Here is a 27,314-nt window from a genome sequence, read left to right as displayed (position 1 = left end):
AGGTGAGGGCGTGAGGAGGCGCCAGCAGTCGGTGCGCAGAGTGGTACGCCGGGCCAGCAAGCTGTGGGCGGCTCTCCAGTCAGCTGCGAGACCCGCGACGCGCTGTATGAGCGGGACAACGCACCTCGAGATCGAGCGACGGCGAGCAGAAGAAGGCGGTCGTCCAGGCCTCGTGCGCCGGTGCAAACGGTCGTGAGAGGAGCTGGGACAGTCTAGCAAGCGATCGGAAGCAGTGCGAGCAGCAACGGGCGGCGTAAGCAGGAAGCGAGGGAATGAACGGAGGGCAATCCTCCCGAAGCGAGAATAGAAGACGTCGTAGCTCGTCGGGCTCTCTTAGGTAGTCGCAGACGACGCAAGCAATGTAGTATTCACGGCTGGGCGTCCCACAACTCCACCAACCAGGAGGTTCCCGCCTCTACCCAAACATCTCGCCCCTCGCCTCCCTCGTCAAGGCCGGCCCAAGCAACCCACCCTCCCAGCTCCTCGGCTCCTTCCACCTGACCCTTCCCTTGTCATCCCTTTGCCCCTCCTCGCCCACCTGAACCGGCACACGATCAACCCTACTCTCCAGCTCCGCGAATTGAGGTGCCAGAACGTACGCGAGCGCATCGGCGAGGAGGTGCGCGGCTGAAGAGGCGTCGCCTTCGGAGGTGTAGATGAGGAGGGCGTTGGTTGGCGGCAGGGAAGGTGACTCGCGCAGGGCGAGGAGGAGAGAGCGTGTGAGACCGCCGTGAGGGATTGGAGGGATCCGAGAGGAGTTGAGGGAGGACTCGAGGGAGGAAGTGATACCTGAGGGGGAGGAGTCGAGGTAGGAAGGCGAGATGGAGCGCAGAGCGGTCGAGAGAGGCGAAGACGAGCCGGAGGGCGGGAGGATGTGTCGCAACGGGGTGATCCTGCGAGCAGTTTCTGGCGTCAGGGAAGCTCATGAGAATGATCCAGCGAGCACACACGCTGCAGGAGCGACATGCAACCTCGCAGATTCCCAGAACCAAACCCCAACTCACGCATTCAGCCCCGAATCGCCTCTCATTCCCGCATCCGTCCCCGCAACGACGAGCACCTCCTTGAACCCGCACTTTGTGATCCACTGCTTAATCGAGTCGAGGTAATGCGGTCTTCGGGCGCGAATGACGGGCGAACGGGGAAGAACGACCGTGAGTGAGCGGGAGGGAGTGGTGTAGACTGTGTTCGCGGACCACAGAGACTAGTCAGCGTTCTCCCCTTCGAGAAAGCGCTCGACAACGATTTCGTGACTGCGGAACGCACCTTCCACGCCCAACGCAACTCCCTCCTTCTCCTCCTCGCCTCTCAACCCGTCCCTCCCTCCAACCGCAGGCACATGATCCCTCAGCCCCAGATACCCGACCAATTCCAGCCCATACGTATGCACGAGCAAGTCGCATGCGAGCTGCGCGAGGGAGGAGAGAGAGGGTTGTGGCTGTGGGGAGGGGGAGTCGTCAGCTAAGGAAGCGGAGGGGAGGAACGGACGCACGAGGAGGAGGGTGGAGGAGCTGAAGGAGGGTAACTGGGTGCCGGGAAGGGGGACGAAGTAGTCCATCGCGAGCGAGAGAAGCGGGAGCAGGCCAGACGTTGAAGGGAGAGAGGCGAGGAGGAGGGGAGGGGGACAACTCTCGCTCGGGGTGTTCTATCGTTCTGTAGAACGTGCAATAATGTCAAAACAAGGCGCTTGATGTACAGGAGAAGCGGAAGGAAGCGGTGTGGACGCGAGGAAGCGGCTCTCGAGACGTTCTACCACAGGACGGACCCACAACAAGCGCCACTGGACTGCTCAAGGGTGGTCAGGTTACAGGCAAGACAGGAGTGTGTACAGGGGTGGAGAGAGCGCTGTTGGGTGACGAGGAACAGCCAGGGAACGGCGCGGGAAGGATGACGGCTGGTTTGTCGAGGTGTCCTTCGAGCTGCACGCTTAGAGAGGCGAGCCCACGGCGTCGCACTTGGCCGCACAGTCGACAGGGTACTTGGCGTTGCACTGGAAGCAAAGCGGGTCAGTCCAAGGACCAGGAAAGAACGGAGAGGAAGCTGCGGGCTCACCTCGGCTTTGTTGGTCGTCTCGTGCTTCTGCTTGCACGTCAAGCCATCCTTGATGAACTCCTTCTTGCCAATCTGCGCGGCGAATCAACCCAGTGAGCTCAGAACCCTCGAGCGATCCGTCGGAGCCAGGACTCACGTCTCCAACGACTTTCTTCTGGTCCTTCCTGACACAGCGGACCTTGAACGACCCGCACGAGTCGCCGTCGTCAAAGTTGAAGCGGAGCTGGTCCGCGACTTGGTCGGCGGCGGACGAGAGGGCGTCTTGGACTTGGCCGGCGGAGGGGATGGAGGCGGCGAACACGGCGGGTGCGACGAGCGCAATGAGAGCGACGAATGAGAAGCGCATAGTAGAGTCGAGATTAGCTTGTTTCGAGGAGAAGCGAAGTGTGCGAGCAAGGAAGTGAGCGGAGGGAGGGAGGGAGAGAGCGGGAGGATCGCAGTTACGCGGCCTCGAGCAACTGCGACTGCTGTCCCCACCTGTTCCTCGCCAGCGTGCGTCCCGACGACCAGATCCAGCAGTTCTGCCCGAACGAGCGTCAAGCGAGATCACTCTGAGTGACGCAGTGCCTCAAGGGGACCATGTTGCCGCCGAGCAGCCCCAGCCGGAAGGGAATCGTGCAGTACGGTGGTCGTGAGACTGCCGCACACGTCTGTCCAGGCCATCCGTTCCGTCCATCGTTGGGCGCCAGCATTTCCCGCGAGTGGTCCAGCACAACGAGGAGAATCACCGGTAGAACAGCGACGACGGCTCGAGGCGCCATGAGAATTGGACAGCCGTGGTGCCAGCGTCGCCGAGAGCAGCTCGAGCACATCCAAAACCCGTCCCGAGAGTGAAGCGGGCAGTCGACTCCGGCAGCACGCTTGGGCTCGCAGGAGACGAAGGACAGCGGAACGCTCGCAGACTCGCCATATACCCGCTTAGCTCGAGCAGCTGCTCACGAGGGCTCAGCACAGGCTGCCGGTACCGTACACGCTACCCACCACCCACAGCAGCGCGCCCGTTGCGTCCGCTGCGACTCTGTCTCTCGGTTGCATCGCAGGCGGGCCTCACTCCCTCTGCACTCGCTCAGGTGCGCCAAGTCTCCGCTCAGAGGTCATCCAGTCCCGCAAAGCTGACCACTGAGCCACCCGCGACTCCCGCCGTGCGGCCGCGACGAGCAGCGAGTCGTCTGTTCTCCTGCGAGGTCCGGCGTCATTGCGAGGCGAGCCTCTGCTCTCCACTCGACGCCGTTCTCTGTTCGACGCCAGCCCTACTCCAGCACGACCCGCACTCGTGCTAGGCCAACTCGCGCCGGTCGAAAGTCGATCCCCGTCGTCCTTCGCCTCTTCCCTCCACCCGCCGCGGACTCGTCGACCCGCTTCACCCCGGCGAGTCTGCATCTCGCCCAGTCGACAAACCCTCCCCTTCGTATCCTACGACCCACGGGGCGACACACGCTAGACGGCCCGCGATGGACATCTACACGACGTCCTTCTGCCTGCCGCGATCCTCGGCTTTGTCGACAGACCTCGTCGCGTCCCCCTCTTCCTCCTTCGACCTCGCACCGCAGTCTCCTACTTCCGCACAACCAGCACAACAGGCCCAGCAAGCTCAGCAGCGCGCACAAGGACACCAGGCGAGTCAGTCGGATGGAGCGGTTGCGGTTGCGACTCCTTCAGCCGCTGCGTCGTCTGCCAGCCCGACTGAAGCCAGCTCGGCGACACGGGGTCACTCGACGTCGAGCAGTGTCGGAAGCGGGCAGGGCGCGGCAGGAACGGATGCCACAAGCGTGACGGGCGGAGGAGGAGCGACTGGAAACGGCACGACCGGAGGCGACGGCTCGCAGACGGACGGGACCTCCACGGCCGGCACTGCACCGACTTCGAAGCGCAACAGTGTCGACTTCAACGATGCGATGCAGCGCCTGTGCGTCGACACGATGGCGGCGCACCAGTGCATCGTCTCGTTCACTCCGATCGAGCCGACGTCGCCTGTTGTCGGCGCTCCGCCTCATACGCCTTCGATGGAGACGAATGGAGCGGCGGGACAGGCGGGAGAGAAGCCGGGCAAGATGTACAACGTGCACTTGAGCGGAGGGTACCAGCAGGTCATGGCTGCGCGGGGACACGTTCTTCGCGAGAGCCCCTTCAAGGTGCGTCGCCACCTTTACCCTCGTCGCTCGTCGCTGACGAACTAGCGAACGCAGCGCAAGTCGGTTGTCAAGGTCCCTCGCGCCGAAGTCCTCGACGGCAAGGAGAACGTCAAAGTCGAGATGCGCCGCAAGCTCGACGAGATCGCCTCGCTCACCAAGGCGCACCTCGCCATCGTCGGTCAGGCGACGGCGTCCATCGGCTTCGGCCTCGAGACGGAGAGGAACGTTGAGATTGTCATTACGGGCCCGTATGAGAGCGTCGAGCAGGCGCGCGTTAGGCTGCTGGTTCTCCTTGACGAACTGGTGCGTTGCGCAGTCTTCTAACTGGGCGTTGCGCTGACATCGTTGCCTTACAGAGCGGTCTGCACTCCGAGGTCTGCGAGATCGACTACAAGCTGCACCCCATCCTCTCCGGCCGCAAGCGCTGCGTGATCCAGACGATCCAAGAAGAGACGGCGACCAACATCTACTTCCCGACTCCGCTCTCCGGCGTCCTCGGCCAGAAGAACCTCAGCCTGCTCGCCAAGCAAAACCTCATCTTCATTACGGGCGAGTTTTTCGGCGTCCAGCGCGCGAGGGACATGTTGTTTCAGGTCTCGCTGCACAAGGTGAGTCGGCGCGGTCGTCGCCTCAGTGCCTTCGACGGCTGCCGAACGAGCGCTGACGCGACGTCCTGTCGTTCGCAGAGCAAGTGCATCATCTCGCGCGACACGGCCATCCTCCCTCGCAAGCTCGACTGGATGCTCTCGGACCGCCTCGAGGACATCAAGCAGATCATGAACGACAACGGGACGTTCATCAGCTTCCCGCCCATCGGCAGTCAGGCCAGCCTCATCTCGGTTTACGGAGACCACCGCGTCAACATCGAGCGGACGATCCGGTCTATCATGGCTCTCGTGCGTTGGGCTTCATCACGAGCTTGTAAGGGCGCTACTGACTCATTCGCCTGCAGGCCTGCCAATTCTACGTCGCCTCGTTCTGGCTCCTCCCCGCCTCCTTCGACGTCTTCATGCCGCCTCCGACGATCAACCCCGCACAGATCCCGCCCATCCTTCGCCACATCAGCGTCACCTCGGGCGCCGAAGCCGTCTTCAAGAGCAACTGCTTCGAGTTTCACGGTCTCGAGAGCGAAGTCAGAGCGGCAGCCCAGCTCGTGCTCGAGCTCGACTTTGTCAAGGTGCGTTGCGCTTCACAGTCCCCTGCGCGCCCGTACTTACGACTGCATCGTCGCAGGCGTTCCACCACGAGATCCGCTTCCAGATCGAGCTTGCCAACGAGCACCGCGAGTTCATCTCGGGTAAGAAGAACGGCAAGCTTAACAAGATCATGAAATCGGCGAACGTCAAGATCAAGTTCGAGACGTTCAACGACTACAACTTCCTGATCGATGTCGCCGGCAACGACCCGGGCGTCCTGCATGGCTTGACGATGCTCCAGGAGGAGTTGCCCGCCGAGATCTCGTTCCACGTTCCCGAAGCGTACCACAAGCGCATCATTGGCGTCGGCGGCAAGAACATCCAGCGCATCATGAAGAAGTACGGCGTCTACGTCAAGTTCTCGAACGCCGAAGAGTTTGCCGCACTCGGCGGCTACAACGACAACGAGGACAACGTCGTAGCGCGTACGCCCGCCAAGAATGCGATGAACCTCGAGCACCTTAAGCAGAGCGTTATGGAGCTCGTCGCGCCCAAGGACAAGGACTTTATCGTCGAGACGGTCTCGATCCCCCGCCGCTACCACCGCACTTTGCTCGGCGAGAAGGCCATCTTCATCCACGACATCGAGGCCAAGACCAATTCGCATGTCCGGTTCCCGAACAAGGAGACGGCGAGCGACGTCGTCAGCATCTTTGGGCCAGAGAGCCAGGTCCACATCGCCGCCCAGATGCTCCTCGACCACGTCCCCTTCGAAGCGTGCGTTCCGTTCGCCTCCCTCTTCTCTGTTCCTCGCTTACCTTGTCATTGACTTCACACAGCGAGTACCGCCTGCCCCACTCGACCGAGATGGCCAACCTCGCCCTCTCTCAGGACTTCGTCAGTTTGACCGAAAAGATCAAGCGCGACCTCAACATCACGATCCTGCCGTGGGTGGACCGCTCAGGCGGTAACGAGGAAACCATCATCCGGTTCTGCCTCAACCGCTCGAACGTCGATTTCCTCGCAACGTGCCGCGACCTCGTCGAGGAGTACCTCGTCCAGCGCAATGTGAGTGACTCGTTTGACTCGAACTTCGCATGCGTGCTGACACGCTCGCATCGGCAGATCAACCTGTACCCAGGCTCGCTCCGGCCGAGGTCCGACTCGTTCGCCGACGTCTTCGCGCCGTTCAACAGCAAGCTCCTCTCGACGTCGACCATGACCGGCGAAGGCGACGCTCGTCCAGACCCTCGACCCGGCTCGGACCGCAAGCTCCGTCTCGCTGCGTCGTCGCCCAACATCAAGGCGATCTTCGACGCGAACCCAGGTGGATCGGCGCCCGCTCACCCTCAGCACCCTCCGCGCTACCCTTCCGCCGGCGGTCCGATTGCCGAGGTGCCTCCGCAGGTCGAGGCGATGGGTGCCGGTCCATTCGCGCCCTTCTACCCTGCTCCGCCCGTCCCTCGCATCCCGCCTCAGTACGCCCAGCACCAGCCTCCGCCTCACCACCATCAAGTCTCGCCGGCGCACCACCCGCACTTCGGTCCCGGTCCGTTTGCATCGGCCGTCCCTCAGCCGCACCAGATGCCGCCTCACCAAGCCGACTACCACTGGGGCGTCCCTCGGCCGATGCAGGGCTTCCCGTCGCCCGTCCCGGCTGCAGCGCCCGGCTACCCTAGTGGTCCCGTCTCGCCCGCTCCTGGTGCCGGCTTCGCCCCGATTGGTCCGTCGCACGCACAGTCGCCCGCCGCTCGCTACGAAGACGGCTTCCGCTCGCCGCTCCAGCGCAGTCACCACGGCCCATCGGCGTCGTTCTCCGTCGCGCCTTCCGCAGGCGCTGGGCACGTGGCGTCCGGCTACTCGACGCTCGCCCAGTCGTCGTCTGTCGAGGACAAGTTTAAGGACTTGAGCGCGACGTCGCCAAGCGGTGGTCGCCAGCCTCGCTCGCTCGCAGGTCGCGCGCAGAGTCTCGACCTGAGCCAGCACGCGGCTGCGTTCACGCGAGCGAGTACGGCGCCGCGTCACGAGGCGGTCGACGAGGTGGCGAGCGTCCTTGGCGGGCTCGGACTCAACTAGGCGGCGGCTTTCCCCTCTCCTCCTTCTCGCAACAACACCAGCATGCCAGCACGCAAACAAACCATACAGCACCTCGATTCCCTCCGCTACCTCGTCACCCGCGCGTCAAATATAACTCGGAACTGCCCGATACCCCTCTCATCGTCAAACCTCTGCGCCGGCACACTTTCATCGGTCGCACACCCACGTATCGCAACACCGTTTCGCCCGTACACATTCACGCTCATGCACTTGTCTTCTCCGCGCGCCTCGTCACCAAAAACCCGTGTAACGTTATTCCTCGCCTCCCCTCTCACGCCTCTCACACCAACCCCGTCTACCACCTCATCCCCCGATATCCAGCTCGAGTTTACCCCTTCCTAGACATCTCCCTTTCCTCTTTCTCTCTATGCATTGCAACCTCTGCAGCCCTGTCCACGTCTCCTCCTCGTCGTCGTCTTGCGAGCTTGCGAAGGTCCATTCCTCTCGACCATCTTCTCCGTCGCGGTGCGTTCTGCGTTCGCCTTCTGGCTATCCGAACGTCGTTGACAGCGTCTCATCCACAGGACGCGCGCGACTCGCGCACTCCACATCGCTCTCGAGCCGCCTCGCCCTCGAGCCTCTTCTCTTCCCTCTTGCTCTCGACGACACGCTTACTCCCGCTTGACTGCTTCTGACGCTAGCTGGACGGAAGGATTGCATCGCATCGACCTACCTTAGCACGCTCCAGTCGTTCGAAAAGCCTCGCTCGCCTCTTCTCGACTTCACCCCACCTCGCCTACCTCTGCTGTACCAGCGCTTCCTAGCTGACGTGCACAGCTAGAACGGTCGCTCTGGGCAAGGCCGTGCAGCAGGGCCCAGCAGTATGCAGCAGCCGCATCTCCCCCGACTGGTGCGCAGCTCTCGCTCTACCTGGCATCCCGACGCGAGCTGACACCGTCGTCAACACAGTACCTCGGCCACGGAGCTGAGCAAGGACTTTCCCGCATGCTCGACTCGCCGGCCGCCCAATACTACGCTTCTCCGGCGACGTACGGCTCGACGCCTTTCGCCTCCGGAGGAATGCTCAGCCCGCCCGGACTCGACAGCGGCCGCCCTTTCGCCGGAGCGCACTCGTCAGAAAGTTCAGGATGGGAAGGAGCGTGGCAAGGTGGCGCACCGACGACGCTGGGAGTCGGCAGGACGACCTCGTTCTCCTCGACAGGCTCGCCGCTCACGCCGGTCAATCCGTCTGTCCTCAGCTCCGCCTTCTTCCCGCAATCCGGCATGACGCACTCTACGATGCACCACCCCTCCTCGGCGCCGCGCCTTCCTCCTCACCCTCACTCGCACCCGCAACAGCCCGGTCCTCCTCGCAAAACGACGTTGCATGCGTCAACGCCCTCCTTCTACCCCGGCCAGTACTCGCATCCCCCTCGCTCGACCTTCCCTCGCGATCAGCGTGTGCCGAACGCCTCGAGACGCAGCGACAGCGTTTCCTTCCGTCCTGGCGACGACCCTCTGCGAAGCCCAACTCTCGCCAGGCGGGCTTCCGCAAGCCCCGCAACGTCGTCGGTCTCGATCAAGAAGGACGAGCCGAAGAAGCGGAAGATTGTCGTGCGACTGCCGCGCGAAACGCTTACGGACGACGAGGACGACTCGGAACAGCGGGCGAGATTGAGCATCTTTGCCCGAGCTCCGCTTACGAACGACGAGCGCGAGACTGTTGTCCAGCGCATGGACGCAGACGCTCGCGAGTCCGTGGCGCTCGAGGCGGACGAGCTGGTTGGGCGCGCTTCGCATCCGGACGAGGTGAAGATGGCGGGCTTGCCGGAGAGTATCGACGTCTATCTTCCGGGCAAGAGTGCATGGGAAGAGGTGTGGGATACGTTTGAAGAGGACATGAAGGAGAAGCACGGTCACGTCGTGCGTCTCGCCTTTCTCGATCCGCTTATGCTCTTCGTCAACTGACGATTTAACATACAGGATCTTCGCCGCCCTGCTTTTCTCCCTCCCTCCCGCGCTTCGACTCTCGCCTTCTCCTTCGACTCGCTGCTCTCGTCTCGCCGGCCGGGTCACGGTCGCACGGCTTCCCTCTTTACCTCTCCTTCCCAGCTTCTCCCGCCTCGTCTCCGTAACGCCCTTGACGGCGTCAAGCGAGCAAGCAGCGGTCATGCTTCGTCGCTGTCGCTCTCTTTCGCCGGCGGCTTCGATGCCTTCCGCTCGCCCTTGACCGGCTCTACCACGGCGGTCACGAGTCCCGGTGCGATCAGCCCGCTCAGCGGCTCGACTCGCCTCACGCCGTTCGCGCCTGCATTCGTGCCGAGCAGCACGCTTGCGACTGCTGTTGCGACGCCTTTGCCGACGAGTCCGGCGCCGGTCAAGGATGCATCGTCGCTATCGTCAAAGGAGGCGAAGGAGGGGCAGAAGTCGGTGGAAGCAGCGTCCAACGACGATGGTGGTGCCGAGGTTGGCGCAGAGGAGGAAGAGGCTGTGGGGACGACCTCGCTCGATGTGCTCGTCTCGGTCGAGGGCATTAAGGGCGGGTTCGTCGAGGAGGACAAGAAGCAAGCGCTCGTCCTCCACTCGATGGACGACAGCGATAAGCGCTCGCCTCCGTCCCGTCGCACGTCGGGCATGTCGACCAAGACCGACCGCACCGGCGTCGCCAGCGACTGGACCGGATCCGACATCGACAGCCTTCGCTCGCCCAGCCTCAGTCCGAAGCAGCCTCGTCCTGACCTGAGCACAGAGCTGAGCAGGGCGCTCGAAGAACTTGGTCCGCTCGACTCGCCGGAACAGCTCCCGGCGCTTCCTATCGCCCAGGTATCCGTTCAAAGCCCTCCCGACGCTGAATCGGACAACTCTCAGTACGGTGACGGCGAGCTCAGCGATAATGAGCATGGCGAAGACGGCGACGAACACGGTCGGGAGAGCGGTAGTCCCAGACGACTCCGCTCAAAGTTGTCAGCAGGCTCAGCCGGTTTCGCTCGTCCCGCCGGCTCACATCGCAAGGTCAATTCTGAGCTGCTCTTCGAAGCACCGAGCGATGTTGACCGACCGAGTCAAAACGAAGATTCCCCGGCAGAAGCGAGCTTCCACCGCGTCAAACAAAACTTCGAGTTCCCGCCTCGCTCCGCCCACAGCTCGCCTCGCAAAGTGTCCGACGCAGCCGCCGTCGCTCTTCCGTCGTCGCCAGAATCCGCTCGAGATGAGTACGGCCTACCAAGTCTGCCTCCGCTCGGAACCTTCGGAGGACCTGTCGACCTCTCGCCTACCGACCGTCTCGACTTCGGCACTTTCGGGCAGCCAGGATCCCTCGCGGTCTCTCCAATCACCGGATCCAGCCAGGGTTGGCGCCCTTCGTCGACTCTCGATGCAGCTGCCAGCGAGTTCCGCCCGTCCACCGGCCGCCTCAACGCCTTCGCCAGCGACTTCGTTCCTTCGCTTGACGGTGCCGCCGCCGCACCCCTCGACCCGATCAGTCCGTCGACGGCGACATACTTCCGGCCTGAAGCGAACGAGACGCCTCGCCGAATCAGCGGCAGCCATGGTCCTCTTCCGCCTCTGCCCCTCACCGCCAGCAAAATACCTTCCACAACCTCCTACTTGGATGCCGACGCACTCGGTCCGGTCAGCTCGTCGATGCGACGTGTCATCTCAGCGCCAGTCCTGGTTCACCCACAACCGCGCCGCCCGCTTCCTTCGCCACCGCTCTACATGTCGACGCCTCCGCGCTACACCGGTTATGCCTCGGCAGACGACGACGTCGAGCTGCTCCGCGAGCCGGGCGATGAGCGTGCGGAGGAGTCTGGCTTCGGCAACCGCAGCGTCGCCTCCATCGACGACCCGCTTCCCGAGCAGTATGCGCCAATTCGACCCGTCTTGACGAAGGAGCCAGTCCCGCGTGCTGTTCCAGCGATCAAGAACGGCCCGAGGTTGCCGCAGGAAACGACGGCTGGGCAGGCGAGTCCCGCTCGGATGGGCGACCCTCGTGCGCGAATGGAGAGCATCGACGTCGCTTTGCCAACGATCGCTCGTGAGATGGGTCGCGCAGTCCCGCTGGAGCAGCGTCCCCAATCGGTGCGTGCCGCTGTCAAAGCCCCTTTCATCCGTTCGATAAGCTCACTTTGTTCTTCCTCGCAGACCGGCGACGCTTGCAGCGTCATCGAGATCGACGACGATCAGACGGCTTCTTTCACCGACCACGACGATGTCCCCCTTCTCTTCCTCGAGAAACTCATCACCGACCAGTTCGACCATCTGCGTACGGAACTCACCGCCACACGGTCAGACGACAAGCTCGTCGAGCTCCTCAAGTCGATTAGCGAACGTCTTGAGACTCTCCCATTCACGACCAGCGCCTCAGGCGGCCCATCGCAGGGCCTCCATCCTTCTTCGGCGAATCGTTCACGCGACTCGGCAGTGGATGGCAGCGTTCGACCCGCTTCGGCCCCAGTCACGCGCGCCGCAACCCCCGGCTCTGATGTGAGCCCAGCGCTCGCCTACTCTGGCTTCCTCGACGACCTGAAGGCGACCGTCCAGCCTCTCGTCGGCCCGCAGCTCAACACATCCGCTCTTGCCGGCGACATCGCCTCATTCCTCGCACAACAGCTCGACAGCACTCTCTCTAGCCTTTTGTCGTCGACTCTCAGCCCGAAGCTCGCCGTCATCGATGACAGGCTAAGCACGCTCGTCGACCGCATCGAAGCTGAGAAGGTCAGCAACTCGGCAAAGGTCGTCGAGGGGGTGCAGAACGCGTTGATGCCGCTCTCCGACCTCACGACGCTCGTCGAGACGACCAAAATGCATCTCGCCGGCACACCAGCGACTGTCGACCTGCCTCGAATCGCGGACCTCGAATCGCAGTGCGTCTGCTTCCCTCACCCACCTCACTGCGGCCAGCACTGATGCTCTTCGCAATAGGCTTGCCAAGGCTCGCAATGAGCACGGCAAGGCGCGCAGCGAGAAGGCCGTCCTCTTGGACCGTCTCGATGCCGAGAAGGCTCGTCACGGCGAGGAGGTGGCGGACCTTCGCGCGCGCCTTGCGAAGTGCGAAGACGACCTGAAGGCCAGCACGCTCAAGCTCGCTTTGCGAGACGCTGCCCACTCGGTCATCAAGGACGAGCTCGACCGCACTCGTCGCGAACTCGACACTCAGCGCACGTCGCTCAGCGAGGTCGCGCAGGCGCGGGTCAGAACGGAGGAACAGTTGGCAGTGACGCGCGAGGAGCTGAGCAAGAAGGAGCGTGAGGGCGCGGAGCAGATGCCGCGGCTTGAAGCCCTCTCGAGCGAGCTGGCAAAGGCTCATGGCGAGATCGCAGCGCTGGAGAAGCGAGTTGCGGCCCAAGTCAGTGCCCTCGATTTCGCTTTTGTCATTCCACACTGACGTTCACTCCGCAGGACGAACGCCTGGCCACCCTCCAGCGTCTCAAGGCGGTTCAGCAGCAGTCGCTCGCCGCCGCAAACCAGCGCAACTCGGACCTTCGAAAGGAAGCTGCCGAGCTCGAGCAGCTCAAGGAGACGCTCAAGGAGGTTCAAGCCGAGCGCGAGACCGCCCGTACGCAGGAGACAGCGCTGCAAGAGCGCTGCAACACACTCGTCGAGGAGAACGATCGTTTCCGTCGACAGTTCGACTCGCTTCAGCAAGGCCTCGAGACGATGAAGGTCACGGTTCGTCGCGAGCTGGAGGATGCCGACGCTCGCGTCGCAGCCGCGACGGCTGAGCGCGATCGCCTCGCTGCCGACAACGCCCGCTTGGTCGAGCAGCTCTCGGCGCTCCAGCCCCTCTCGACGCCAAGCACGCCAATCGTCGCTCATCACCCGTCACCGCAAGGCAAGGCCAGCGGCGGACAAGCCGCCCGACTCCAGTCTCAGCATACCGGCTCGTCGGCGGGATCCGACCTCACCATCGCCCACACCGACATCTCACCTACGCCAAGCATCTCCAGCCAGTCCTTCACACGTGCGGAAGACGGATGGTATTCCTCGGCGGAATAGACGTGGGACCTCTTTTCTCATCTTCGCATCGCAAGCTCCGCATCACGCTCGTTTACCGCATCTCTAGCAATGACACGTAATGACCATCCCGCAACATCTACTCGTCGTCGATGATGTCCAGCTTCGGACCCGCGCCACGACGACCACCCGTCTTCTTGCTCCGCTTGACTGCCTCGCGATGGCGTTTCCGAGCAAAGCCGCGCAGGGTCTCACGCAGCTTCTGGTGCTCCTCGTCGATATGTTCCCTGAGAAGGCTGCAGTGTCAGCGAGTAGAGCAAGGGAAAGGAAGGGAGGCTGAACGCACTGGCTTTCATGCCGCCAAAAGTCCTTCGATGCCTCCGCAAAGCGCTGGCGACTCTCCTCCGCAGCCTTCTCCAGCCGCGGACGCATCGCATCGTCCAGCTTCGCCACCTCGACCTCGTCGAGTGCGCCCGTCGCGCGATCCTCGAACGCTCCGCTCGGGAAAGCAAAGAAGGGCTGCGACGGGCCCTTGAAAGCCTGTCCGGCCGGTCCGCGTGCGCCTCGGTACCCGCCATCGCGAGTCGGGGGAGGGACGAAGCGCGATTGAGGCGGGAGCGAGATGGCGGGAGCTGGAGGAGGGGAGGGCGTCCGTTCGAGGGGCTCGAGGTCGAGGTCCATGCCGGCGAGGAGGGCGAAGCCGCCTGACTCGCCGCCGTCTGTGGCCGCGTCCTGTGGCTTGAATATGGACGAGAGAACGCTCTTGCTGTTTGGGGTGGGCGCAGCGGCGACGGTCGTCCCCTCCGTCCCGTTCTCCTCTTCAGAGGAGCTCGATTCGTCGCTGCTGCTCGAATCGCTGTCCGAATCCGACTCGGATTCACTCGACGGCCCACCGCCGCGCAGACGAAGCGTCGTGTGCGCAGGCATCGTCGCGAACAAGTCGCTGTCGTCGTCCTCGTCCCGCGCAAAGCCCTCGACTTGCGGCAGTAGTTCCGCCTTGGCAACGACGGGTGGCGCCGTAGCCTCCGCATTTACCTCATCGACCGCGTCTGGCACGATCTCCGCCAAAGCGCCGAGTGCGAGTTGGCGCAGCGTAGCGCGCTCCATAGCGTGGGCGACGTCGCGCTCCGTGTCGTCGAGCGAAGTGGCCATGAGCTGGAAGGCGTCTTCTTCATTGTAAATGAGGGTGCGAGGGGCGGCGGGCACGTAGGGAGGGGGAGAGGCGCTGCGCTCGCGAGGAAGGGGTCGGGTCCGGTCGGCAGGCGAGGCGGTAGTCGGGAGAGTCGTCCTAGTCTGCGAAGCTGAACCGGCTGATGTCGGAGCCGGCTTCGCGACGAGAGTGGCGGAGGTAGACTGATTCATCCGATCGAGCATGGCGGTGAAGCGGTCCGTGTAAGGGGCACTCCGCTGCGTCAACCTGACCGTCTCTCGCCGCCTGACCTGCCCATCACGCGTCTTGAACACCCACGTAACCTCAGGATCCGCACCAGGCGCCGTCCCCTCCGGCTCCTCGCACTCCCACGTCCCGATAGCAACCATGTGGGCCCCGACATCCTTCCCTGTCGCCCGCAAGACGTCAAAGACAATCCGCTTCCGTCCCCAACGACGAGGATCGATGCGCATCCGCTGTATGCGCGTCGGAGGAGGCCGAACGGCCGATCCTTCGCGCTGTGATGCGCGAGCGGCTTTCGAGGGTTTCGCTTTGGCGGTGCCGCGCGACCAGGCGGTCTTGGCAGCTTCGGGAGGGGGTGCGACGGGGTGTGAGGGGCGAGCGATGAGAGGGAAGAGAGCAGTCGGGGTCGGTTTCGGGTCAAGAACCCAGCCCTGCGAGCGCAACGGTCAATCCATGACCTTCAACCCCAGGAAAGGAGGATTGGAAGCTCACCCTGTGCCGTTCGATGTTCTCGGGCGTAACAAGCTCGAACTGAGGCGCCAGTTTGCCAACATTCGGGTCCTTGGAAGCCTTCTTCCGCTTCTTTGGCCGGCCTGTCGAGTTCTCGCCTCCTTTCTGCGCCTCCTCGCGCTCGCTCGCGAGCCTGCGAAGTCGAGCGGGTCAGCGCAGTCATACCTCGCAGAGCGAAAGCATCCGCACCGTGTTCGCCAGTCGGGCTTCGCGGGTCCAATCCGCAGCTTGTGAGCCTTCCACATCGAGCCGTTCAGCATGGACATGCCTGAAACATCCAAGGTCAGTTTCCACAGTCATCCTGAACGACTCGGCCACACACATCGGGCAAACTTGGCCTCGGTCGTCTCGAGCGAGAAGAAGGCGAACGAGCGGTGGACACCTGGAGGTCGTCAAGGTCAGGGGCGGGGCAGGCGCGCTCTGTAGAGATGTACACACCTGTTTCGGTCTTTCCCAGCCCCTCGACGCCCGTTTCTCCGCCGACAACAGTCCCGAACGAGGAGAAACGCTGGACGAGGTCCTTTGGCGAGACGGAGGGTGCGAGACCGCCGACGTGGACACGCTTGGTGACTGGCGCTGTCGAGAGAGCGGCAGCGGGTGCCATAGCGAGTTCTAGCCTGCTTCGTGCGAGTCGAGCGGTGTTTGGCGTCGGTGGTCAACCCGCGAGTGAGCTCGAGGAGGTTGAACTCCGCCAACTGTGGCCCACGCTCCCTGGGGCCAGAAGGAACTGCTAGACCTGCTCAGAAAGTCCTCCATAACCGCTCAGGACCCTTCGCCAGACCTCCCGCCGTCTTTTCCTCGACTTGCGTTTCTCATCAGTCAAAATCGCGGTGCGTGCACACGGCCTCTTCGACGGTCTTGATGCGCTGACTGACGAGTCATGGACTGTAGGGAACCATGCCGGTCCCGCCCCTTCCCCTCGAACTCATCGCCCTCGTTTGCGAGCACCTCGAGACGCCTGTATGGAGCCCGCACGAACCCGTGCCCGACGGGCTCAGCATGGCGCTCACCTGTCGAGCATGGAAGGGACTCGGATACCGCCTCATGCTGCGCCGAACGGAAATATTCCTGACCATGCACCCGACCGGTCGTGGCAATCGCCTAGCTCGCCTACTCCTCGAGAAGCCCAGCCTGTGCTCCTACATTGAGGAGTTGAAGCTAAGAACGGGACTCTTCGAGTATGCGGGTCTGGACGATGTCTCCGAAGAGGAGTTCGTGCACCGGCTACTCAGCCAGACATCATCCATCCGTCTCCTCCGCCTCTCGCCTCCTTCCCGCCGCACTCCCCAATATCTGCAAGCACTCCCACCGACCGTCTTCTCCGATCCCTTGCGCACACTGCATCTCGATTGTGCCGGTTTCCGGCCGAGCGCGATTGACCGCGTCCTCGACACTCTCGCTCGCCTTCCTCGCCTCGACAGCCTTTGTCTCAGCCCGTCCAAACCGGGCGTACCATGGGACGACAGATCTCCTGATTTGTCGACAACAAAGATGTCGCGCCATACAGCTTGCCCGCCTCGAGATCAACTGCGAAGCCGACGTCTACGACGCCTCGCTCGTGCGATCTATCGTCACGGGTGTCCTCGATGCCATCCGTACCGAATCGGTCCGCTCCTTGTCCCTTGTTTGCGCCGACGAAGACTTCCCGTCCTTCCTGAAGATGATCATGGCATGCAGCGACGTCCGCCATCTTCGCATCGTGTTGTCGCGACTTCCCTTCGAATGCCTAGCCGACATCAAAACAGGCGGATTCTCGAAGATCCTGGAGGTCACCAGTACTCTCAAACACCTCCGAGTCCTGGGCATCGAGCAACCGCCTGAGGGATTGGATGAGCGCCCGGGGTCGCCTCTTCCTATCGAAACCTTCCTCGCACTCTTCGCTCCGACGATCCGTCGTCTCGACTTCAGCTGTTGCCAATTCGAGAACGACTGGTTCGTTGTGCCGCTGTACGAGCCGGGGACGGACGGTCTGATCGTGCGGCGTCAGGCGAAGGTGCGAAACTGGGAACTGGACGACCGGCACGGAGACGAGTTTACGGATCTGGTCGAGGTGGAGAATCTGGAAGGGATCGTCTGTTGGCGCCGCATGGACAGGCATCAGCCACCTCCAGTGCGTTCGAGCTTCGCACTTGCTCTCGCTTCTCGCGCTCACGCTTTCGTATCTCGCAACAGGCTCTCTCTCAACTTCCGCCGGTGTATCACTAGGATAGAAGTGAAACGAAGTCGTCTGTACAGGCTGAGCGACGCGGATGCGGGAAAAGTCTATAGTTGCCCTCACACTTCTTCGCCGTCCCGCCTCCTCACTTGCGCTCTTGCTTCTGCTGGTCCTGCTGGTCCAACTCGACGTGTTGAGTTGTCGCTGGATGGTCTTGCGCGAGTTCGGCGGCTTCCTTGTTCACCGGCGATCTGCGAATGGCACATTCAGTTTCAGCGGCGCAGCTGCAGAGCCCGCACTCACGAAGCCGCCTTCTCCTCCGAATACGCTGAGTCCTTCTTCTCCATCTCTGCGTTCGGCTTGGCAACCACAGCTTCGCTCGCTTCTTGCACCGGCTCCACCACCTCCTTCTCCTCACCCGCCTGCTCCGGCTTCTTCACATCAAGCGTCTTCTTCCTTACAACCGGCCGCCTGTACCTCAGGTCCCTCACGCGCGGCATGAACGCCACAGTCTCCTCATCGACATCCTCGGCGGTCGACAAGCCCGACACGCCCGAGACGAGCGAAAGGACGTCAAAGTTGTCCGTCTCGTCCTCCTTGTCAATCTCGCCAAAGGGTTTGCTGGTGCGCGTGGGGAATGACGGTGCAGTCGAGGGTTGTGCGGTGGGGCGGCGTACGATAGGGCGGCGGAAAGATCGTGAGGGCGGAAGAGTTGGCTGAAAGGGGTTAGAGGGGGTGTCGGCGAGGTCCTTAGGGACGGTAGCGCCGCTGTCAGACATTCCAGAGCGCACAGAAGAGGGTGGGGAAGAGGAAAGACTGCCAGCAGAGCGGTCCGCGGCGTTTCCGGAGAGCGAACAGGCCTGAGCGGGTGGTTAAGGGGAACGAGAAGAGGTCGCCCGCTGCCAGTCGCGTCCCCGGCGAGTCTTGATAGATCTCTCCGAGCCTGTACAGTCCTTGCCAGCCCCTCCAACGCGTGTGTCGAGTCGTGTGAGGTGTCGTTGAGCGGAGAACGGTGAGAGACGAGCGGGAAGGGTGACGCGCTCGTCAGCAGGCTGCTAGCCATCTTCTGCAGTGGCTGGCACAATCAGCGAGCAACAAGAAAGCGGCAAGCAAGGTGGGTTGAGCGAGACCCCTCCAGTTCTCTCTCTCCCTCGTACTCCTCACCCGCTCTCGCCATGGACACTTCTTTTGAGCGGCTGACTGAGGCCATCAAGCTTGCAGCCGACAAGCTGGGCTTTGACGATGTCGCCATCCGTAAGGCGGCGGACGACCCGGCCTCGCTTGCCCGCTCGCGGCACTGCAGGCTGCAACGCTCTCGTCTCTGGCAACGCTGGCGGATACGGGGACTGCCACGCCGTCCAACACTCCCGAGGCTGTGGCAGACCGAGTCAGGGCGTTCAGGACGGCTGCGATTCGCGAGCAGAACCGCCCGCCTCGGCACATGCCTCCGTCGGAACGCTTGCAGCTCGTCGAGACCATGGAGAAGACGCGCAGCAAGGTGTTGAGGCTTCTTGACGGGTCAGACCAGTCGGGCGGGCTCAACCTGCTCATTCTCGGCGCGACCAAGTTCTGCTCGACTCGACCTCTGCAAGAACTCAAGCCGAGTGAGCTCCGTCCCCAAGCGTTGCCATCCCGAGACCATTCTACTGACCTCGCCTCCCGCGCCAGTCACGTTCAAGGACATGCAAGTCACGAAGACGCACAAGGGGCGGGTCCTCCTCCTCCGAATCGTCTCCGTCCCCTGCTACATTGTCGGCATCTCTTTCGCCGCCGAAGACACGAACGGCCGAGTCGAGCACATCACGATTTACAACCTTCCCCTGCATGGCATTCGTACCGGCCCCGACCTCGACGCCCTCTTCCCCGTCGGCGCCCTCTGCGCTATCCGCGAACCGTCCTTCAAGATGGGCGGCTCCGAGAACGGCCACGCCGTCCGATGCGACTCGGCTAGCGACTTCTACTTCCTCGAACCCGACTCGCCGATCCTCGCCGACGCCCGCTGGCCGGGCCCGGCTCCTGCCGAACCGCGTCCCGCCTCGTTCGACTGGAAGGCGCTCGGCAACGGCTACTTCGCTCAGCGCAAGGACTACCTCGCCGTCCGAGCGTACAGCGAGGGCCTCGCGCGCTGCTCGTCCCCCGAGCAGCGACTCGTCTACTACCTCAACCGCGCGCAGGCGAACTTGCGGCTCAACAACTTCGGAGGTGCCTGGCGCGACACGTCGGCCGTGCTCAGCTTCCTCAAAGCCGGCATCTCGGGCGGTCCGCCTCGAGCGGAACTCAAGGCGACCATCCGCCGCGCGCGGGCGCTTACAGGCCTGCGTCATCTCGAGCGGGCGCACGACGAGTATAATCGTGCCTTTGAGCTGGATCAGGACGAACTAGAGGTTCTTTCCGGGCGAGGACTCGTTGGGGCGCTGTTGAGCCAGCGCGACACGGGCGAGTGCAACTGGGCCGGCTTGGAGGAACTGGCGACAGGCTGGATGGCGCCAAGCGGTCTGCCGGTCGCCGACTACTTCGGACCCATCAAGATCGCTCGGCTCGAGCAAAGGCTGAGGGGACGAGGTATCGTTGCAACCAAGGCGATGAAGGCGGGTGACCTGATCATCGGTGCGTTGACGTTTACTCCTCCTCTGATGGGCTTGCGAGCTGATTCTGATCCCCTGCGTTATTCTACCAGTTGAGAAAGCCCTCGCTGTCGCCGCCAACCTGCCCGCCGAGCGCACCCTCGCCTAGACTTGACCTCGGACACGATCGCCGACACCTCGAAAGCCGAGCTCGTCACCACCCTGGCTGCGCGAATGATGGACGACTCGTCGGTCGCCTCGCTCATCTACAACTTACATGGCGGCCCGCGTTACCCTGCGTCAGGCGACTTTGCTCCGACTGCCATGCGAGACCGTCCGCTACTCCCGTTCGCCACGCATGCGACGGTGGATACGACCCGTCTTGAAGCCATCTCGCTCGTCAATGCGTACGTGCTCTTGCGCCGCCGGTACATGTCTTTCAGCTGACCTTCCCTTCGAAACAGGTTCCCTCTCGGTCGGCATAAAATCGGCTATGAGTTCATCGACAACTACGCATCCGGCCTCTTCCTCGTCGCGAGCATGCTCAACCACTCGTGTCAGCCCAACGCGCACTGGATGAATCTCGGCGACGTCGTGATCGTCCGCGCGCGAACCGCCATAGCTCCTGGCGACGAAATCTGCATCAGCTACGTCCCGAGCGCGTCGAGCCAGACAGTCGCCGACAACATCCTACGCCAACGTGCCATGACGGCTTGCGGGTGCGTGATGTGCGAAGAGATGATCAACGACGGCAGCGATCAGATCAACTTGCGACACAAGCTCCTCGACGACAACATACCCAAGTATTCGCAGTTCATACACAGAGAAGGCGCCGCCGGTCTGAAGTCTCGCAGGAATAACAAGCCGGCACTTGCGAAGCTCATCAAGAGGATCGAAGCGACCTACCCCAAGGATGGCATCAGCTTCCGGCCCGATCTCGTCATGCCCTACCTCGTCATATCCGAGTTCTGCGACACAACGACTAATACGGGCGCTGCGGAGAGCGTGGCGTGGGCGAGGAAGGCGTTGGTGGCATCTGGAGCAGACTTTGTGGACGACGAGGCCGGCAAGATCACGCCCACCGCTGCGCCAATCTCGCAAATCGGCAACATGATGGTTCTCATGCTGCGGAACGCGTCCATGTACGTCTGGGACGGCGGCGTCGTCGGACATGAGGGGTTTGCCTGGCTGGCGGCGGCGGTGGAGATGAGCAGAATCCTTTACGGCGATACTGTCGCCAGCTTCGCCGTACGTTTTGCCTCGAGGCTGGTCCTCTACGGTCTCGACAAGGCTGTCAGGCGGTGGATCAAGGAGGCGGAGGGAGGATCCGGTTAGGCTCCCACTTTCGTTGCAACGCGCTGTCGTCGCCCGCCTTCTTCCTCGCGAGCGCTCTGAGCTGCTGTGTGCCAGCGTGACTCTGCACCGCGCCATACGGTGCTTGTGATCGTCCTCGCTCGCTTACCGCCTTGAGCCGCCGACCCCACCTCGTCTCCGACTCCGCTTCCTCTCTTCTGTCGCGCTCAAACACGCTTCGCGAGGCTCGCTGCTGCCATGGCTGAGTTTGCCACCCACTTTGACATCCCCTACGCCGATGTATCCAGCCCGCGACACGCCCTGGACTTGTACATCCCGCCCTCCGCTTCTCCCTCAACTCCGCTCTTCGTCTGGATCCACGGTGCGTGGGGCCTGCTCGCACCTGTGCTCTAATCGCCCACTGACTAGCTCGATGCAGGTGGCGCCTGGCAGGAGGGTGCGCCCCCTCGATTCCCTCCTTCCAGTTCATTGGCTGACAGGAAATGCGTTACTCTCGCAGAGTGCAAGGAGAACTCCCGGCCCTCTTTCGCCCCTCTCCTCGTCAAGCATACTGGCTTGCCGGTCGCCTGCGTCGAATACCGCCTCTCCCCTCACGTCTCGCACCCGGCGCACATCCTCGACGTTATCGCCGGCTTCGAGACTCTCACCGGTCCTCTACTCGAGTGCGAAGGCGGCGAGGCCAAGTGGGACCGCAAGACGCTCTTCATCGGCGGTCACTCCGTTGGCGCATGGATGACTACCACGCTCGTCCTCCGTCCTCCCCCCGGCCACGATTCGTTCTTTGTCCCCACCCACATCCGCACCGCCATCAAGCGCGCCATACCCGTCGTCGGCATCTACGACCACGTCTCGACGCTGGAGGAATACCCCGACTACCAGGAGTGGGTGGCGGCTGCCTTCCCCGATCCCAGCAAATACAAGACCGAATCTCCAGCGCGGTGGGACAAGTTCGACGACGAGGCGGGCAAGAACCTGCAATTCCTCGTCATCCAGTCGTGGGAAGACGAGCTCGTCAGCCCTCGTCAAGCGCGAGTTCTGATTCGCCGACTCAGGCAGCTGTACGGTTCAGCGTTGGCGAAGGAGATGGAGATCCCGGCAGAGGCTCCTGTGGAGGAGGAGGAGAAGAAGCAGCTCCCGCCGAACGTGGAGGTCGACTTTGACTCGGTCGGGTCGACGCACATGGGCATGTTGGACCGGGAGGAACTGCCGAGGCGGATCGGGCAGTACTTGCAGGACGTGCGGAAGTAGCAAGATCGTCTCTCCCTGGAGACTGGCCTGTATCGAACGAAAATGCGAGGCGTTGCGAATCATGCGAGTCTGAGTACCAGCTCCTCCTCAGACACCGCTGTCGATCTTCTCCATCTCTTTGCCCTCCTCCTCGACGCACTTGCACATCGCCTCAAGCCATGTCTCCAGTCGAGGTCGGGCGGAGGAAGCGAAAGATGACGAGATGTGCCGTGCATGAGCGAGGACGGGGAGGCGGCGGAGCGTACGGCCGGACAAGCCCTGCGAGCGCGACGCAGGTGAGTTGTTCTTCGGGAGACGTGCTAAGAGAGATGGCGCACCTTGCAACGATGTGCGAGATCGAAGAGCAGGGTGCTGCACTGCCATTCTCTGTCGTCTCCGTTCGCCCCCAAACCCGCCGAGTGGTACACCTCCACCGCCTTGAAGTCGAGGAGTCGCTGCATACGTGGTCCGTTAGCAGCCATTGCTGAAGAGCGATAGCGCGCCTACGCACGACGGGGGGAATCAGGCCAGCTCGCATGATCTCCTGCAAGCAGGTCTGCAAGATCCAGTAGACAGCGGCGGCGGGCGGCCTGCGCAGAGAGGGACGTCAGCCCCGTACGTAGATGCGCTGAAGTCGGCGGACTCACAGGCCGATGTACTGCTTGATATCGGCTCGGTCGATAAAGGCGTTGTCTGCGACCAGCAAAGGTGAGTCTGTTGCTACATTGTCGAGGCCGCATAGACTACGCACCTATCGCTTCTGACAGGTTCGAGGTCGTCATTACGAGGCAATTCTTGCGGTGCTTGAGTTTGTCGAGCTGGGTGAGGAGGGCGTTGACGACCTGCCAGAGCAACCTTAGTGAGTCGCGCGCAAGCGCTTCGGGGGACGCATCGCACGCACTCGCAAAGCGTCGGACGGCTCCTTGCCCGACATCGCTCCAGCCCTGGCGGCCGTTAAACTCTCGACCTCGTCTGCACGTCCAAATTGCCGTCAGCTCCTCCTCGCAAGTCACTGGACAAGCGAAAGCACCGATGAGCACGACAACAAAGCTCCGCTCGTCGTCGACCATCTCGGTGACCTGCGAAAACAGGCGCTGGACGAGCTTGCCCGACTCGGAGAACCACTTCGAGAAGAGCGAGTGCGAGTTGATCTCGATCAGTTTGCCGTGTTCGTAGCTACGTCCGCAGATGCGTCAGCTGTGAATATTGGCGGGAAAAGGGGAAGAGTGTGGACGAACCGGTCGGAGAGGCGGATGGCGAGTTTCTGGGCGAGAGCGCGGCAAAGCGAGGTCTTGCCCGTGCCAGGCGGTCCGTGCAGCAGTACGACCCTGTAGGCCGTCGTGAGCACATTCAAAGCGAGCAAAGGAGCAAGACCAAGCGCACCTGTTCCAGCTGACGATGTTGAAGTCGACCATCGCATCGCTGAACAAGAGAGTCGAGTAGATATAGTTCAACAGCTTGTTCTTGACGTCTCCCTCGTAGATCAAACTGTCCCACACGCCTTCGAGGCTGAGCGAGGGGAGTTCGAGAACCGAGGCGGCGGGGACGTCCGAGTCGCCGTCTTCGTCCGCGTGTGCGGAAGTGGTGAATTCGGTCAGGCGGGAGGAGGACGGGGGCTGGTATATGTGGAGACTGAGGCAGACGTGGTCCAGCGGGACGGCGGGAGACGGGAGGGCTGTGCGCCAGCGTCCACAAGCAGGTCAGTCGGTTGGCGTTGGCAGACTTTCGGGACCAGGGTGAACGAGCGACGCACAGCACTCGCCAATCCAGACACGGTCGACATTCTGCGCCAACACGCCAACGTCTCGCCAGTCGTGCACCTCAGAGTGCGTCAGGAGCGTCTCGTACTCCGAGTCGAGGTGCTGGCACATGAGGCGGCGGATGAGGTCGTATCGCATCGTCGACGTCGGCTTGAGGCGGACCTCGACTGTGGAGTAAGCTCGTGTCAGCCAGACCGACAGAAAGAGCAAGAGCAGCAGGACGCACCGTGCAAAGGAGCGAGATCTTCGCTCGTACTGCGACCGCTCGTCCTGCTCGCCGTGTCATCCTCGTCCGCCAGCTCGTCCTTTTCCTCCTCCTGGTCCGCGTGACCCATCTCTCCCGCCTCATCTGCCGGTCCACTCACTCCATTCAGCCCATCCTCACTCGACGGTCCACCCCCTCCCCCTCTCAACGACAACCTCCTATTCGTCTCCTGACTCAACGCAATCTCCATACTGACGTCCTCCTCTCCACCTTGCACAAGCTTGTCGAGCGAGGCCGTTCGAGCGGGTTGAGCGATGTTGGTTGAGGCTGAGGGGGAGAGCGGGGCGCGCGAGGAGCGCGAGGAGGTGGGTGCTGGTGGGGGTGCGTATTCGAGCACTGGCATGGCAGGTAGAGTAGCCTCAGACTGAATACAAGCGGGAGTAGCGTGAGCGAGCGAGGCGAAGGAGCGAAAGGTCAACTTGGGTCGAGGGTGGTCGTGACATCGGCGAGCTGGACAGTCTGCATGCGTGCAGACACTCTGTAGCAGTACTTGTAGCGCAGTAGCAGCGCGAGCGAGCCTCGAAACGCGCTGCGGGACGAGAGACTGGCTCCTCCTCCTCGAGCGAACGAGGAGTGAAGCTAGCGCAAGACGAGGCCCTTTGAACGTCTGAAGTTGGAATTTTGCAGCTCCTGCCTACTCCTGCTGCGCCCTTCTAGTCTACCGCCCGCATCTCCCGGGCAAACCCCAACCGTTGGAATAGATTCGCCTCCCCTCGCTTCTCCTCACCCCGCATCCCGTTCAAGCGCAAGCGGGCGCTTAAATAGCCTTGCTCTTGACGAGCTGCTCGACCTCGGCAACAGCAGCGACAAGGATGTCCTTCTGGAGCTTCTTGTCGGTGAGCTGCTTCTGGACGTTGGAGACGACCGTCTCGACGAGGTCGCGCTGCTCCTGCTCGCGGACCTGCGCCTCGAAGCGGACCCACGAGTCGAGAACCGACTTGATGTCGGCAGCGACGGCGGCCTGCTGCTTGAGGCGGAAAGTCTCGTGCTCGAGCTCGGCGGTCTCCTGCAGTGCGGCAGCAACAGCGTAGCAGCGTCAGCCCTTCGTTCTCGAGTAATAGCGCAATCAGGAAGCGCCGCAACGCACCTTGGAGAGGGCAAAGAGGTCCTTGGTGAGGCTCTCGACGTCCTTCAGCTCGCCGACCGACTCGATGCGCTCCTTGACAGCGTTGGTGTGGGCAGCGCGCGAGGTGTTGAGGAGGTCCTTGACTTTCTGTTACACGCACGCGATGCATTGTCAGCTCTGGAAAGCGCGACCTGAAGAGCGAAGGCGGAGCGCACCTGGATCTGGCCGTCAGCCCACTCGCGGTAAGGCTCGCGGACGAGGGTCGAGACGTAGCCGACGAAGACGACGAAGGATCCGAGGATGACGACCTCCTCGTTGAGGACAAAGAGCTCGTTCGAGATGGCGGCGGCGGTGGTCGCGGCGGTGAGGGTGACGATGCCGGTCTTTGAGACGAGCGAGTTTCCGGGGAGGGCGTCGATGAGGGCGGACGCCTTTGCGGCGGGTGCGGGCTGCTGCGTCGACTGGAAGCGCACCCTGCGAGCGTGTGGTGAGCCGAGGTGAGCGAGGGCGATGGGGACGAACGAGGGTCAGCAAGCTCTCGGCGGCGACGGCACGCGGGCGGGCGAGAGTTGGACGCACGGGGCGAGGACGCGCGGCTGGAGAGCCTGGCGGCCAACACGGGCAGCGGCAGAGCGGAGCATGGTGTGCGGGTGAGCAGGCGAGGAAGGACCGCGACCAGCTTGGCCTCCGCACCATCCCGCCCGCCGCTCAACCACGCCAGCGTGCTCGGCTGGCTTGCTACAGCGACTGTACAGCTCACTCGGACCCGCGTCGTCCTGCTCCCGTGCCCAGAGGTGCTGCCGCCGTCGAGCTGGTCCTCCTCGCCTCTTCCTCGCTTCTCGACGCCTGCACGCCCGCACCCAACTTCGAGCCCCGGTGCAACTGCTGCGACGCCTTCTTCTCACGCGAATGGCATCCTCCGAACGTCTCCTCGTCAGCCGGGACGTCGCCGTCTTCCCGCCGCAGTTCCTCACGGTGATGCGCAAGCTCCTGAACCTGAAGGCGCCGTACTGGTATCGCGAGTTCGAGGAGATCTATCAGAAGGTCCGAGGGATGGAGGCGATTGCGGACGAACTGCTCGAGCGGCTCGGCGACAAGGCGTGGCGGCCCTGGGATGCGTACGACGAGCTTGAGAAACAGCCGGCTTTGGCTGCGCCTTACGTAGGACACGCAGGTGCGTCTCGTTGATGCGGAGTGAGTACGTGGCAAGAAGCTGACAGCACTCACCGCGCGCAGTCCCCGCCCTCCTTCGCCGGATCTACTACCAAGCGAACTACGGCGTCGACGTCGCTCGCTCGTCAGATTATGAGGACATCCGTCTCGATCTTAGTTCCATCTTCGACGAGCCTCTCATCCACACGAAGATGGGCAGAGACTACGACATCGCCCGGGCAGCGCGTGCGTCCGCGTCGCCTCTGCGATCTAGTGGCTTCCCGCGATTGACAACGCGGCAATCTCTTCCTTCCAGGTGAACCCGATCCAGGACCGTCCGACGAAAGCTGGCGCGCCAACGTCGCATGTGTTCTCGACCGCGCCAAGTCTTTCACAAGCAGTCTCGCCTCGCTTCGCACACCGCGCACATCCGCTTCGACGGAACAAGCTTACGAGTCTTCCTTCGCGTACGACGCTGCCATGAAGAGGATGCTCTAGCTCGCTGCTTCAGCGAGCGAACCCGATTCTCGCCGCTCCCTTCGCCTCGCTCCTCGAATTGAGCAGGCTGGTCGCGGCCGATCCAAGCCTGTTCATGC

General features: G+C 62.7%; 12 protein-coding genes across 12 annotated transcripts; 6 read left to right on the top strand and 6 right to left on the bottom strand.

The window, feature by feature from the left end:
• Window positions 1-415: 415 nt before the first annotated feature.
• On the bottom strand, window positions 416-1,558 carry RHTO_05400 (proteasome assembly chaperone 2; the record flags this gene model as incomplete). Its single annotated transcript, XM_016419062.1, has 4 exons — window positions 416-893; window positions 1,005-1,182; window positions 1,267-1,438; window positions 1,493-1,558. The coding sequence occupies 4 exons, from the start codon at window positions 1,556-1,558 to the stop codon at window positions 416-418; spliced, it is 894 nt and encodes a 297-aa protein (XP_016270147.1).
• A 369-nt stretch (window positions 1,559-1,927) lies between these two features.
• RHTO_05399 (uncharacterized protein) lies at window positions 1,928-2,398 on the bottom strand (the record flags this gene model as incomplete). Its single annotated transcript, XM_016419061.1, has 3 exons — window positions 1,928-1,990; window positions 2,053-2,124; window positions 2,189-2,398. The coding sequence occupies 3 exons, from the start codon at window positions 2,396-2,398 to the stop codon at window positions 1,928-1,930; spliced, it is 345 nt and encodes a 114-aa protein (XP_016270146.1).
• A 1,105-nt stretch (window positions 2,399-3,503) lies between these two features.
• On the top strand, window positions 3,504-7,396 carry RHTO_05398 (KH domain protein; the record flags this gene model as incomplete). The annotated part of the gene is made up of 8 exons (XM_016419060.1): window positions 3,504-4,184; window positions 4,239-4,487; window positions 4,541-4,792; window positions 4,871-5,080; window positions 5,137-5,361; window positions 5,418-6,097; window positions 6,160-6,388; window positions 6,446-7,396. The coding sequence occupies 8 exons, from the start codon at window positions 3,504-3,506 to the stop codon at window positions 7,394-7,396; spliced, it is 3,477 nt and encodes a 1,158-aa protein (XP_016270145.1).
• Window positions 7,397-8,240: 844 nt separating this feature from the next.
• RHTO_05397 (uncharacterized protein) lies at window positions 8,241-13,354 on the top strand (the record flags this gene model as incomplete). Its single annotated transcript, XM_016419059.1, has 6 exons — window positions 8,241-8,267; window positions 8,327-9,280; window positions 9,341-11,437; window positions 11,501-12,222; window positions 12,281-12,704; window positions 12,758-13,354. The coding sequence occupies 6 exons, from the start codon at window positions 8,241-8,243 to the stop codon at window positions 13,352-13,354; spliced, it is 4,821 nt and encodes a 1,606-aa protein (XP_016270144.1).
• Window positions 13,355-13,451: 97 nt separating this feature from the next.
• Window positions 13,452-15,819, bottom strand: RHTO_05396 (nucleolar protein 8; the record flags this gene model as incomplete). Its single annotated transcript, XM_016419058.1, has 6 exons — window positions 13,452-13,599; window positions 13,659-15,136; window positions 15,198-15,348; window positions 15,405-15,483; window positions 15,538-15,597; window positions 15,654-15,819. The coding sequence occupies 6 exons, from the start codon at window positions 15,817-15,819 to the stop codon at window positions 13,452-13,454; spliced, it is 2,082 nt and encodes a 693-aa protein (XP_016270143.1).
• A 293-nt stretch (window positions 15,820-16,112) lies between these two features.
• Window positions 16,113-17,420, top strand: RHTO_05395 (uncharacterized protein; the record flags this gene model as incomplete). The annotated part of the gene is made up of 3 exons (XM_016419057.1): window positions 16,113-16,664; window positions 16,723-17,325; window positions 17,388-17,420. The coding sequence occupies 3 exons, from the start codon at window positions 16,113-16,115 to the stop codon at window positions 17,418-17,420; spliced, it is 1,188 nt and encodes a 395-aa protein (XP_016270142.1).
• Window positions 17,421-17,515: 95 nt separating this feature from the next.
• RHTO_05394 (uncharacterized protein) lies at window positions 17,516-18,149 on the bottom strand (the record flags this gene model as incomplete). Its single annotated transcript, XM_016419056.1, has 2 exons — window positions 17,516-17,621; window positions 17,674-18,149. The coding sequence occupies 2 exons, from the start codon at window positions 18,147-18,149 to the stop codon at window positions 17,516-17,518; spliced, it is 582 nt and encodes a 193-aa protein (XP_016270141.1).
• Window positions 18,150-18,545: 396 nt separating this feature from the next.
• Window positions 18,546-21,269, top strand: RHTO_05393 (TPR and SET domain containing protein; the record flags this gene model as incomplete). Its single annotated transcript, XM_016419055.1, has 6 exons — window positions 18,546-18,614; window positions 18,674-18,974; window positions 19,039-19,977; window positions 20,048-20,089; window positions 20,239-20,341; window positions 20,399-21,269. 6 exons carry the CDS (start codon window positions 18,546-18,548, stop codon window positions 21,267-21,269), a joined length of 2,325 nt encoding a protein of 774 aa, XP_016270140.1.
• Window positions 21,270-21,485: 216 nt separating this feature from the next.
• Window positions 21,486-22,496, top strand: RHTO_05392 (kynurenine formamidase; the record flags this gene model as incomplete). Its single annotated transcript, XM_016419054.1, has 3 exons — window positions 21,486-21,609; window positions 21,667-21,684; window positions 21,748-22,496. 3 exons carry the CDS (start codon window positions 21,486-21,488, stop codon window positions 22,494-22,496), a joined length of 891 nt encoding a protein of 296 aa, XP_016270139.1.
• Window positions 22,497-22,583: 87 nt separating this feature from the next.
• On the bottom strand, window positions 22,584-24,843 carry RHTO_05391 (thyroid receptor-interacting protein 13; the record flags this gene model as incomplete). Its single annotated transcript, XM_016419053.1, has 11 exons — window positions 22,584-22,754; window positions 22,814-22,930; window positions 22,987-23,065; window positions 23,123-23,168; window positions 23,227-23,317; window positions 23,377-23,447; window positions 23,506-23,651; window positions 23,714-23,803; window positions 23,859-24,150; window positions 24,229-24,402; window positions 24,462-24,843. 11 exons carry the CDS (start codon window positions 24,841-24,843, stop codon window positions 22,584-22,586), a joined length of 1,659 nt encoding a protein of 552 aa, XP_016270138.1.
• Window positions 24,844-25,257: 414 nt separating this feature from the next.
• On the bottom strand, window positions 25,258-26,207 carry RHTO_05390 (F-type H+-transporting ATPase subunit b; the record flags this gene model as incomplete). The annotated part of the gene is made up of 4 exons (XM_016419052.1): window positions 25,258-25,506; window positions 25,588-25,713; window positions 25,782-26,040; window positions 26,146-26,207. The coding sequence occupies 4 exons, from the start codon at window positions 26,205-26,207 to the stop codon at window positions 25,258-25,260; spliced, it is 696 nt and encodes a 231-aa protein (XP_016270137.1).
• A 268-nt stretch (window positions 26,208-26,475) lies between these two features.
• On the top strand, window positions 26,476-27,216 carry RHTO_05389 (uncharacterized protein; the record flags this gene model as incomplete). Its single annotated transcript, XM_016419051.1, has 3 exons — window positions 26,476-26,740; window positions 26,803-26,964; window positions 27,035-27,216. The coding sequence occupies 3 exons, from the start codon at window positions 26,476-26,478 to the stop codon at window positions 27,214-27,216; spliced, it is 609 nt and encodes a 202-aa protein (XP_016270136.1).
• Window positions 27,217-27,314: the final 98 nt, after the last annotated feature.

The sequence above is a fragment of the Rhodotorula toruloides genome, assembly GCF_000320785.1.
Source record: "Rhodotorula toruloides NP11 unplaced genomic scaffold Scaffold32, whole genome shotgun sequence".
Classification (NCBI taxonomy): Eukaryota; Fungi; Basidiomycota; class Microbotryomycetes; order Sporidiobolales; family Sporidiobolaceae; genus Rhodotorula; species Rhodotorula toruloides.
The sequence above is the reverse complement of the archived record's forward strand: the minus strand, read 5'-3'. Positions and strand labels throughout refer to the sequence as shown.